At 38.0% G+C, this 12,091-nt stretch overlaps 1 protein-coding gene across 2 annotated transcripts in view; it reads left to right on the forward strand.

Moving 5' to 3' along the window:
• Positions 1 to 12,091, forward strand: part of FRRS1 (ferric chelate reductase 1) — a 41,349-nt gene that overhangs the window by 5,947 nt on the left and 23,311 nt on the right. Inside the window, exons 1-6 of one of the 2 annotated variants that reach the window (XM_081025139.1) lie at positions 514 to 545; positions 2,554 to 2,749; positions 3,832 to 3,968; positions 5,064 to 5,158; positions 5,861 to 6,008; positions 9,775 to 9,957. In XM_081025139.1, the coding sequence (XP_080881265.1) occupies positions 2,554 to 2,749; positions 3,832 to 3,968; positions 5,064 to 5,158; positions 5,861 to 6,008; positions 9,775 to 9,957 (759 nt within the window). In that variant the 5' untranslated portion in view covers positions 514 to 545. Of the gene's footprint in view, positions 1 to 513; positions 546 to 2,553; positions 2,750 to 3,831; positions 3,969 to 5,063; positions 5,159 to 5,860; positions 6,009 to 9,774; positions 9,958 to 12,091 lie in introns of those variants that run through there. The other variant, XM_081025138.1, reaches the window with a different exon arrangement.

The following is a 12,091-nucleotide window of genomic DNA, read 5'->3' on the forward strand; positions in this document are numbered from 1 at the left end:
CTACATATCTCATTGCTGAATATGACTACGGTCACCTTCGAAGTATTCCCTTTGGGAAACTAGGCACCAACGCCAATGCCTAGTCCACCCTTCAAAACAATTTTAGAACTCTTTTTCTGGAATGGCCTCAGAATTGTCATAGTATGATTTTTAAGGTCCTGAATGTCATCAAAATGTCTTCCTTCTTCTTCTTTTTTTTTTTAACAGGACTTTATTGGGGAAGAGTGTGTACTTCCAGGTCTTTTTTCAAGTCAAATTGTTATTCTTTCAATCTTAGTTTTGGAGGGCGCAGCTCAGCACCAGGTCCAGTTGCCCTTGTTAGTTGCAGGGGGCACAGCCCACCATCCCTTGCAGGAGTCGAGGAATCGAACAGGCAGCCTTGCGGTTGAGAGCCCACTGGCCCATGTGGGAATTGAACCGGCAGCGTTCAGTGTTAGGAGCACGGAGCTCCAAATGCCTGAGCCACTAGGTCGGCCTAAAATGTCTTCCTTTCAATATTTCCTTTATCTTTGGGTAAAGAAAGAAGTCATTGGGGGCCAGATCAGGTGAGTAGGGAGGATGTTCCAATACAGTTATTTGTTTACCGGCTAAAAACTCCGTCACAGACAGTGCCTGTGAGCTGGTGCCTTGTGGTGATGCAAGAGTCATGAATTGTTGTCGAAAAGTTTAGGTTGTCTAACTTTTTTTTTTTTTTTTGCTGTCTTATAGTTCTTGCTCTAATAATTCCCAATATGTGTTTCCACTTTGCTTTCCTAATATCATAATATTAAGGTGGAAGATGACCTTAAATTTATTCTGCTTCACCCACTATATGTTGCAAATGAAGAAACTGAAATAGAGATTTAAGTGACTTGATTGATGCTATTTATCTCCTTAGTGCATAGCAGAGACTAGAAATCAAGTCTTGTTTTCACTTTCACCTGACAGGAAGTCAGTGCCAAGAAAGTATATGTTAAACTGAACCTAACTCTTCCCACAATAATTATCCTTTAGGTGAGTGGCACATTATGGCATTTAATCTTAATAACTTGGCCAAAGGCACATGGTTAAAACTATGACTTTGATCTTCTCTATTAAATCTTGCTTGGTCCTAAAAGCAGATCTGCCTCCAACCAAGGGACCTGAAAGCTGTTTGATAGAAAAATTTTCCTAGTGCTCTACTCTTTAGCATTTATTTCCTTAAATACTGTTGCCTATAGTAATTAACCATTTTCAAAGTTATGCTTTTCCTTGGAGTCTATGGAGAAATATTGTGTTTCTCTTATGCTATTGATTTTTTTCCGAACCACTTGATTGGTTCTTTTGTTCCTCTTGCTTATCCTTAAATTGAAAAAATACTACCTGGCTTCAGTGCTTGATAAAAGAAAGGGATATACAGTACACAGTACATTAGATCTTACGCTCTCTACTTTGTGTAGCTACTGGTGTGAGGTGCGGGGCTGGTTCAAGTGTGTAGCGCCCAGCATAATCCCTGGTGTCATTCCAGAACTCCTGTAGTTTAGCTCTGCTTCAAGGTGGGGATTTGTTTGTAATGTACATGACGATAAAAGGATAATTTATTTTAATGATTCTAAGGGTGCTTTTCTTTCGTCGCTAACCAGATCTATGATACAGGAAACCCCATTTCTATGGAGAATGAGCTCCTTCTTGGGCTCTTCCCATCGGCAGCCTGTCCACAGGGCTGACTTTATTTACTGCCACGTAACATGTTCCTGCCTATTTATCTCTAGCTTGTTAATGTACTCTGAGTTGCAGGTTTTGAACATGTGCACGAAATGAAGTGGTTGATATGGGCTCGAAGAGGGTGGGACTACATAAAGCAGCTGGTTTCCTATTAGGCACATGGTAAGAGATGGATAAACTGGATGAGAGGAAGAAAATTGCTTGGGTTGACAATCAGAAGTATTTGGGCTGTAGGTAATAGAAATATTGTCTTTTGCAATTGGTTGTCTGTTTCCCTCAGTTTTCAGTATTGCAAATTATTTATCTACCCTGTCATCAAGATTAGTTTAATGGCAAAAAAAAGAAAAAAAGATTAGTTTAATGGAAGTAGGGAGAATTTGTTTCAGAGACTTATTCAGGAGATATTTAAATCCAGAAGAAACATCTCTTACTTGTTTTCTAAGCTTTCTAGGATGAAGTGGAATAAAACCTTTTGTTTTAATTGGATTAGATTATTATTCCCTAACCATAATAATGAAAGCTAATGTTTATTATCTTCCTTATCAGATTTTCAGCTGTATCTTAATTTTATTAAAACAACTCTGAAAGGAAGGTCTTAGTTTCCTCATTTTTCAAGTAAGGAAGTGGAGGCTTAAGTAGATTTGATTAAAGTCTCACAATTAGTAATTGGTAGAGCTGAGATTCAAATCCAGGTCAGACTTCACATACCACATTTTTAAAATTACATATTTCGGAGAATATGGTTAGCTGATTACTGAAAGCAAGTAATTCTCTAGAATTACTCTCTAAAATTACTGTCCTGTGGTATGAAAGCTTTTATATTTTATTAGTTACATCTGAAAATAATGTACTTTTAATCTTCTTTTTGAGATGGCAGTTCCTGGGGTTACCGTTGGTGCCTTCATACTTCTGTTGCACCTCAGCTCTGTAGCTAATTATCCCAATGGAAAAGTAGCAAAGTCGTGCCGTGGAATGGTTCCCGAACATGGTCATACCCCATGCATTGATCCTATTCACAATATTTCAGTGAGCCAGATGACATTCACATCAGGAGATCAGATCAAAGGTACTGTACTGGGCCTAACTATTGACATTGTGATTTTTATTCTTTTACTGTAAGTTGAATTTTTATTACTATTGGAGTTATACAATTTCAGTCAATTCTCTTCACCTATTATGGTAAGATGCCATCATTTTCACATTTTTGTGTTAACTGCAGATGGCTATATTACTTAAATAATATATCTACCATTCAGAACAGGTTTTAAAACATGTTTTTATCATTATTTAATGTATCTTCATTAGCAGTACTATTAACTCAATAGAAAAGGAAAATAAAATTTATTTTATCTGGTTTAAGATATGATAAACTCTTTTCTTTTTTCTTCTTCTTTTTTTTTTTTTTATTGAGGAACAGTGTTTTTCTAGGGCCCATCAGTTCCAATTCAAGTCATTGTCCTTCAGTCTAGTTGTGGAGGGCGCAGCTCATCTCCAAGTCCAGTTGCCGTTTTCAATCTTAGTTGCCGGGCTGCAACCCACTATCCATGCGGGAATTGAACCGGCAACCTTGTTGTTGAGAGTTCGCACTTTAACCAACTGAGCCATCCAAATGCCCCAACCCTTATTTTTCTTGATAAAGTGTAATTTTATGTTTCCCCCATTCTCTTGACAAAATGTAGGCTGACAAAGGTGTATCTATAAAAGTATTTTGTTATACAAATTTTATTTTCTGCAACTCTAGAAATGGAAAATATTGATAGGTACTATCTAACAAAAAGAGTACATGGAAAATACAAGCAATTTGTTACATATATTTCTTAGAGTTTCGTAGTGCACAATAAAATTTGCAGTAAAGAAATAATTACTTTATCCAGTATTTTCCAAACTAATTTGCCCCCGTGGATCACCCCCTGACCATTGCCTACCTTTTTGTCTGCTGTGGAATGGCTATTAACATCTCACAGAGTGGATGTCCTATGGAACATAGTTTAGAACTTTGTTTTTAGGATGATTTCTACTGTTTTCTCTCCTGCGAAAGTTTTGTGTATGAACACCCGATTCTACATAACTCTGATTGTGCCTCTTCTGAACAGTTTCCTTTTGGGATGTTGCTAAATCTCTTAAATTATCTTTTTGTCTGTTTCTCAGTTACTTTGTCTGGTCCAGAATTTAAAGGCTTTCTCTTAGAAGCACGTGATGCTGAGGTTCTGAGTGGCCCTCCTATTGGCTCCTTCACATTGATCGACAGTCAAATGTCACAGGTTCTGACCTGTGAAGATATACAGGTTTGTGTTTAGTTTGAAACAGATTTCTGTCAGTTTCCATGGGTCTTTTCACTATAGGGTGGTGTTTGCAAGATAGACATATACTGCAGACATCTAAATAGATTTGCAGCAGTCCAACTTTCCCCCTAATTTTACTACTCGCAATTATATATTTTTACACATCAGCATCTTATAAAGGTAGGACAGTAGCTTAAAGAGTTTCTAGTATTTGATATTTTATATAATATTGACTTTTTTATCATTGATTTCTGAAGGGTGTAAATATTGAAGATAGAGTTCTAGAATGGGACAAAGTCTAATTTTTGTCATTCATTCATTCATTCATTTAATAAACATTTACTATACCAGGAACTATCTTGTGTAGTTAACAAGACTGGAACAGCTCATAGCCTTACACATAAGTAAAACATGTGGACATGTGACATATGGCACATAGATAGGGTATATGGATATAAGATAGACACATGAATGGAACAATGTGATGACTTGGATTAGAAGCACACACAGGATGAGGTGGGAAGTATAGCAGGGGTGCACACACAGGTTGAGGGGAATTCAGAGAGAGCTTTTTGGAGGAGATGATCCTAAAGCTTGGCCACAAAGAATGAGTAGGAATTTGCCTGATGAATGAAAGTGGGAAATAAGATTGTTCAAGAGAAAGGAATTACTAAAATACAACGCAACATATTTGGGGGCAGGAATTTCTTTTGATGAATCCTCTGTGTATTATTTGCATCTATTAGTAGAAGGGATATGATGGAAGGGATATACATTTATAGTATAAGTGAAACAACATGCAGGTCTATATAGCATTAACACACCCAATATTCATAACTCTCTTTAGTTCTTAAATTTCTGCTGACTCTAATTTATTCACAGAGTCAACTGCTAATCAGAGTCAACTGCTAATCAGTTTTCAATCAGTGTCAATCAGTCAACATGCATTTATTGAGTATGTGAATCCCTGTTCTAAATAAAATAGTCTTCACCAGAATGTCAAGGTCATGCAATAATAAATTACTTTGCTAAGTGATAGTTCCAGCCATGACAAGCTAGTGAGTGACTGAATGATAGTTTTTTTCCATTTTATTTCAGGGATCAGCTGTGAGCCACACAAATCCACACAAAAAAACAGAACTTAAAGTCTACTGGAATGCTCCAAACAGTGCCCCGAATCACGTACAGTTTCTGTGAGTAGAAAGAAGAGTTAACAACCTTGTAACTAGTGTAATTTAAACAATAATGATCTGTATAATTTTTAAAACCTATTGGACATTCACCTGTATAGAAGAGGTTTGGTCTAGTAATAACACCACCTTAGTGATATTAAACAGTTGTTTTGCTTGTTTTGTTGGTTTCTTCACCAGTGTATACCCAGTATGGAACACAGGACCTGACACTGATAGGCATTTAATAGACATTTGTTGAGTGAATGAAGTATTGCGTTACCATCATACTAATAAGAGTCACAATTAATACTTGAACTTATAGGGTTTTTGGGCTAATGCTTTTAAAGATTTGCTCCTGTTTTAGTCTGGAAATTTGATGACTTATGCCCTTTGAACAGAGCACTATGAAGCAAGTAGTAGTAGTATATTCTTTATATGTCAGAGAATAGAAATCAGTGCGGTTTAGTCTCTAGGTCTGGCATTATGAATATGCCCAAAAACAAGTAAGAAAAAAAGGGAAGAGAGAGAGTGCGAGAGAATTAGGGCATATGTACGAGTGCAATAAAAGTTCATTTAATGATGGTGCAGAAGAGAGTCATTAGAGATTTGCCTCAGACATAACTAGCACTGGTAGGCACTATTAAGTCGTGTCCCTACTTCATTTTTTTCTTTCCCCTCTAAAGTTTTCATGGGCCACAATCAGTGTTCTGTATTTCATTTCAGAGTCACGGTTGTTGAGAAGTATAAAACCTACTGGGTGAAGATTCCTGGTCCTGTAATTTCGCAACCAAATGCACTTCCTTTTACAACACCTGAAGGTACAGTGGCACCTTTGTCAACGTTACCTCCAGTCTCCCATTTAACCAAATCAGTAAGTAACATATTTATGGTTTTACTAAATGCAATGTAAAATAATAGCTTCCTTGGAAATTGTGGTTCTATGCTTGGTGCAGTGTGTGGAGAAGCAGCTGCATGGAGTTGGGGTAGCAAGTTTTTGGTTTCCTGCAGGAAATCTGAAGGAAGTCATTGTTGCAACAGTATGACTTAAACCTTAGAATGGAGGGAGTGCAAGACCCTGCATGTTCAAGGCGTGGTTATGACATTGAAACGTAGTCTATACCAGCAGTGGATATGTTTCCATTTGAAAATAAATCTGATGGAGCAGCAGCAACTAACTCCCTCCCTCCTTCTGTGTCCCACTGCCCCTTACTTCTCTCTCTGTCTCTGTCTCTCTCTTTTTTTTCCATCACCAAATATAAAACACGGAGAGGGAGCTTAAGCTAAATTTAGACAAGATTTGGAACAGAATCCTGAAATGGTAGTATACTTTTAGATCTTATTTCATTAAGGCCAGTGAGTATTGAGAATTTCGATGTGCTGGAAGACAGAAGAAACTCTTGCAAGCTCGTCAGGTAAAATTCATGTAGGCCCTCTGATTCGAAGAATTATGATTAAGAAAATATATCTTTGAAAGGGTAATGCATATTAGAAACATTAGAAAGGTTTTACTGAAGGCAGTTCTGATAAATTTGACTTATTAATTCAGAAGTGAATGTAATGAAAAATATATTAAAGCAAATTATTACAGCTGAAAGAATAAACTTGCACCTGAATTCTGACTTGTCTCCTTTCTGTGTGACTTTGGACAAATTATTTAATTCTCAAAGTCCCAGTTTCTTCAACTATAAAATGAGAATAATATCTAACTCTTATCACTATGAGAATTAAGTAGTATAATGAATATAAGGTTTATAACTGCCTTGCACTTAAAAGATATTCAATAAATATTAGTTCCTTTTTTCTTTTCCTTCCCTTATCTTTTTTATACTTTGTTCTCTTAGAGAAGACCAAGTAAAACAATTGTAGTTCTGTGTAATGTCTCATTTTGTTTTCCTTTTCTTCTACATTTTGCAATTATATTTGATTACGTTATTATAAATGTACTTTTGTTTGCCCATACATTTAGATCTATTATGTGCACTAGTTCGTAGTTTACTTAGTCTTAGTGTTTATTTATTTAAAAGTTGCTTTAGGGGAGTAAAGAGTCAGTGTGAATTTGAGCTCCCCAGTAGGAATCTGTTGACAAGATTGTTATTTTTCCATCTTTTTCTCATAAAAGGCTTTGTTAGCTATTGTTGGAGCATTTATTGTATCCCTATGCCAAATTTCTAATCGTTAATTGTAGAGAGGTGCATTCAGAGTCATAGGATTATAGTGTTTGTAGAGCTAGAAGAGACCTCAGGTCGATTTTGTTCAGTCCCTGTTGTAGAATTGAAGGTAATGGGATCCTGGGAGAATTAAGTTCTTTAGCAGATGTGATGGAGTCAAGGGGAGAGCAGAGACCAAAACTCAAGTGTCCTAGTTCCCAGTGGCTTGTTCTCCACTCTACTATGCTTTCTCTTTATGTTCCTGTGAAATAATGTGAAATATGAGGTCCGACAATTAAGTTCACGAACTCATCCTAGACAGAGTGTTACATACCTCATTGCTGAATATCACTATGGTCACCTTCGAAGTACTCCCCTTGGGAAGCTATGCACCAATGCCAGTGCCTAGTCCACCCTTCAAAGCAATTTTGGAACTCTTTTTCTGGAATGGCCATCAGAGCTGTCGTCGTTATTACCCTTCATGTCCTGAATGTTATCAAAATGTCTTCCTTTCAATATCTCCTTTATCTCGGGTAAAGAAGGAAGTCACTGGGGGCCAGATCAGGTGAGTAGGGAGGGTGTTCCAATACAGTTATTTGTTTACTGGCTAAAACTCCCTCACAGACAGTGCTGTGTGAGCTGGTGCATTGTCGTGATGCAAGAGCCATAAATTGTTGGCGACAAGTTCAGGTTATTTTCATCTAACTTTTTCACGCAGCCTTTTCAGCACTTTCAGATAGTAAACTTGGTTAAGTGTTTGTTCAGTTGTTACAAATTCATAATGAATAACCTCTCTGATATTAGAAAAAGTTAGCAACATCGATGCAACAAGTTCCAGAACTTAATTGTCAGACCTCTTGTGTGTGTGTGTGTGTGTGTGTGTGTGTGTGTGTGTGTGTGTATCCCAGTTCCTGCTAATATTTGGCCTTTGGCCCTAGTTCCTGATACAGAGCTCCTAAAAGCTTTTAATTTTCTGATTGATAGCAGTGTCTGACACAGAGCTCCTAAATCCCTCAAAATTTCTTGGGTTATGAACATATTTTATTATGATGAGGTGATTCTTGGTGGATTCCTGGATGGGGCTGGTCACCAGAAAGAGCAGTCTATGATTAGAAGTTGAGAACTTTCAGTTCCACACCTCATTCTCCAGAGAGGGAAGAGGTAATGAAAATTGAGTTGAAAATCCATCATGCCTACACGATGAAGACTCCATAAAAATCCCAAAAGTATTGGGGTCAGAGAGCTGGGTCACTGAACCCATAGAGGTGCGAGGAGAATGGTGTCTGAGAGAAGTTATGGAAGCTCCACATACCTTACCCCATGCACCTTTTCCCCATGCACCCCACGCATCTGGCTGTTCCGCAGTTGTATCCTTTCATAATAAACTGGTAATTTAGTAAGTAAACTGTTCTCCTCAGTGCTGTGAGTCATTCTAGTATATTATCAAACCCAAGGAGGGTATTGTAGGAATATCCAATTTATGGCTGATCAGTCAGAAGTACAAATGATAACTTGGGACTTGTGATTGGCATCAGAAGTGGGTGCAGTTTCGTGGGACTGAGCCCTTAACTTGTGGGATCTGACACTAACTTCAGGTAGATACTGTTGAAATGGAATTGAGTTAAAGGACACCCAGTTGGGGTCCACAGAGAATTGCAGAATAGCTTAGTGTGAGGGAACCCCCATACATTTGGTGACCTGAACTAGAATAGAAGAAGAAATGAGAGTTTTTTTCTATACAGTTTCTATTACATCTAGGTATGTAAAGTAATGTTTAGTTCTGTTCTGAAATATAATGTCACGGACCATTCTAACAGGATGCCTGCTCATTTGCTTTGTCAAATTGTAGAGCTGACATTTTTGGATACTCTTCCTTTTATTTGGCATACCAAAAAGTCCTAAATTAAGTCATTATATATTTTTCTTGTTTCTCCCCACTAAATTGTTGTTACTATTATTTGGAGTGGTGGAATATATTGGAGTAACCCTTTCTTATATTACTTTAATATCAAATTTCAACTGAATTCTAGAAGGAGTCCAGGATATAAATATAAAATCTTGCTAAAAGTTTGTTTGTTTGCTTTTCAAATTTCTATCTCTGAAAACTACAGAATAACAGGCAAGAATGATAATGCGGACTTAAATATGCCCTAAAAAGTTTCTCAAAATTTACCGGAAACTTTGCTCCAGAACATAATTAATGTGAAATATTTTGTGTACTAAAGAGACTTTAATACTTGGGCACAATTATAGTTCAACTAATGTGCTTTCCAAATTTTAATTAAAATTAATGAAGTTTAAAAGTTCACAACCTAACTACTGCTCTCATCATTTCTAATTTGTGACATGTTTTTTCTTCCCTTATTTGAATCCTCATTATGAAAAGTTATTCTCGTTAAAACCTGTCCTTCACGGTAGTGGCTCTTCTGTCATTGGAAATGAACTGCTTGTTTGATAATTGAGACTTTTCTCCCCCTGTCATTTTTCTAGTTCAGTGCTTCAGATTGTGGGAACAAGAAGTTCTGTGTTCGGAGTCCTTTGAACTGTGACCCAGAGAAGGAGCGTGCCTGTGTCTTCCTGTCCTTCACTCGAGATGACCAATCAGTGATGGTTGAAATGAGTGGTCCCAGTAAAGGCTATTTATCCTTTGCGTTTTCTCATGACCGATGGATGGTTTGTACTTCTCATTTATATAAGTGGTAATGAAAGGAGAATCTCTGGAGTGAGCTCTAATCAATGGCAGTTTAGCTGTTTGTTCCAGAATCAAATTAAAGGGGGGAATGGGAAGAGAAGGGCAGAGTAACAGAACAGATTCTAAATTAAACAGCTTTGAGTGTTTCATGTTTTTAACAGTTGGGCAATTACATACCTCTAAGAATAGACAGTCCTAAGGAAAGTTAGGAAAATCGTTTTATTTCCAGTAGATTTGCCACTTTATCTTGCTGTCTATCTCTGTCTTCTTTCTGTAATAAAGCAGGAAGTGCAGTTTTAAAAAAAATTGCTCTGCATAAAGTCTCATGTTGTTTGTGATGCTTTCCAACCCCTAAGTTATTTTCTCAAGAGGCCAACAAGGAAAGCATGGGTTACTACTCTTGTTGCCCCCATTTTGGTAGTCATAGGTGCCTTTCCCAAACAGGAAATTAAACCTGGAGTGTCCAGTCACAAATGTATTCTTTACTAGTAGGCACCTTTCTCTGATCTGCAGAAGGCTTGTTTTAAGCTGATCCTCGCTCTCCCTGGGTAGTGCTGAATGGATGACATGATTCTGTAGGTGGCAGTCTTGTGCTGTGGTGTGGAAGAGCAGAGTGCTGCATAACATACTGATTTCCCCCGGCTGAGGATGAAGGTATTGTGGCCGGGACCTGTGTCAGTCCTGTCCACGCAGAGTTGGCTGTGGAGGGTGGGGATGACCACAAATGGAGAAAGCCTCTTACCCTCCACACGAGCATAGGCAAGCAGCCTTTTCTTGAGAGTTTTCTTCTTGTCAGGTTTAAACTTAACATCACTTCTTTTGGGGGTCACATTTCAAAAAAAGAAAAAGAACTCTGAGATTCTGTGATAGAAAAACTAATATTTCCCCTAAAAGTGCACTCGGATCACGTTGGTCCTTGTACTCTGGTTGCAAGTATTGCAGGAAGCCAGGTATGATTCTTTTGGTGGGTGATGACATTGCAATATATGCATATGACCTACATATTTTACTATATTGTTCTAGAATGCACTTGTTAACCCTCTTTCATTAAATAAATGATATACTTAAACCCATGAGATATAAACTATGCCATATACTTTAAAAATACCGTATAAGAAATTATAATTCTTTTTCTTTTAAAGTTGGGAAATTTCATACTTGTTCAACTGATGTTGCGATTGTTCAAATCATGCTCCCCATTTCCCTTTTGTAATTACCATCAGACCTTGGGACAGAGCCAGGAGAGCAGTTTCCAGGCTCTTGGCTTCACATTGAAAGGTGCTGGCTTGGGTGGTAGATAGCCATCAGCTGTGACTAGTTGGCCATCAGCTGTTACCAGTTAGTCATTAGCCACTGATATAGCTGCTGAGGCTAAGCTGGCAAGCATGGATTTCAGTTAGCACGACGGATTGCAGTTAGCAAGTGAGGGTGGTTGTCAAAGAAGCGGACAGCAGGTTGCGGATCGTGTGGCTCCTGCTTCCTGCGTCTCCAACCCAGCCATCAGCGAGACTATAGTGGTATGACTCCCCCATCTATGGCTCCGTGGGTGTTCCTTTTTGGCCTCACCATATCCTGCGTTGTTGTGCGGGGAGCAGGAGCTGAGACACTGCATGACAGACCTGTAGCATATTGTTTTGGGTATTCTCAGTTCTGCCAAAAGTTAACCAAGTTGGGTGCATAGGTAGGTAATGAGGCTGGGTTGAAAATAAAATGTGATGACTGTAAAGCAATAAGAAAAGATGATGGTAGTGCTTGTTGTTGTGTGAATGTGTTGGAACTGGCTATGGGAAAGTTCCGAAGATGAGTCCAACAAGGATTAACAATGGTAGCCTTGTTGGAACAAGTGTGTAGTTTCATTAAGGTTCATCTCTTAAGGTATAGTAGTATTCATTTAGCTATGTGTTCTAGTCACTTAAAAAGAAGACATTCCAGTCTCTTTTTAGCCAAACTTCATGCAGTAGTATGCTAGCACAATTCCTTTTTCTGGTCATGTAAAGACTTGTCAACAAGAGGAAAAGATACTATTGTTTTGAGTGTGGTGATGAGGAGCCTACAAGTAGACCAGTTATTTGTGTTCTACATTGTAGGCATAGATGCCATAAAGCATTTATCTCT

The sequence above is a fragment of the Rhinolophus hipposideros genome, assembly GCF_964194185.1.
Source record: "Rhinolophus hipposideros genome assembly, chromosome: 19".
NCBI classification, from domain to species: Eukaryota; Metazoa; Chordata; class Mammalia; order Chiroptera; family Rhinolophidae; genus Rhinolophus; species Rhinolophus hipposideros.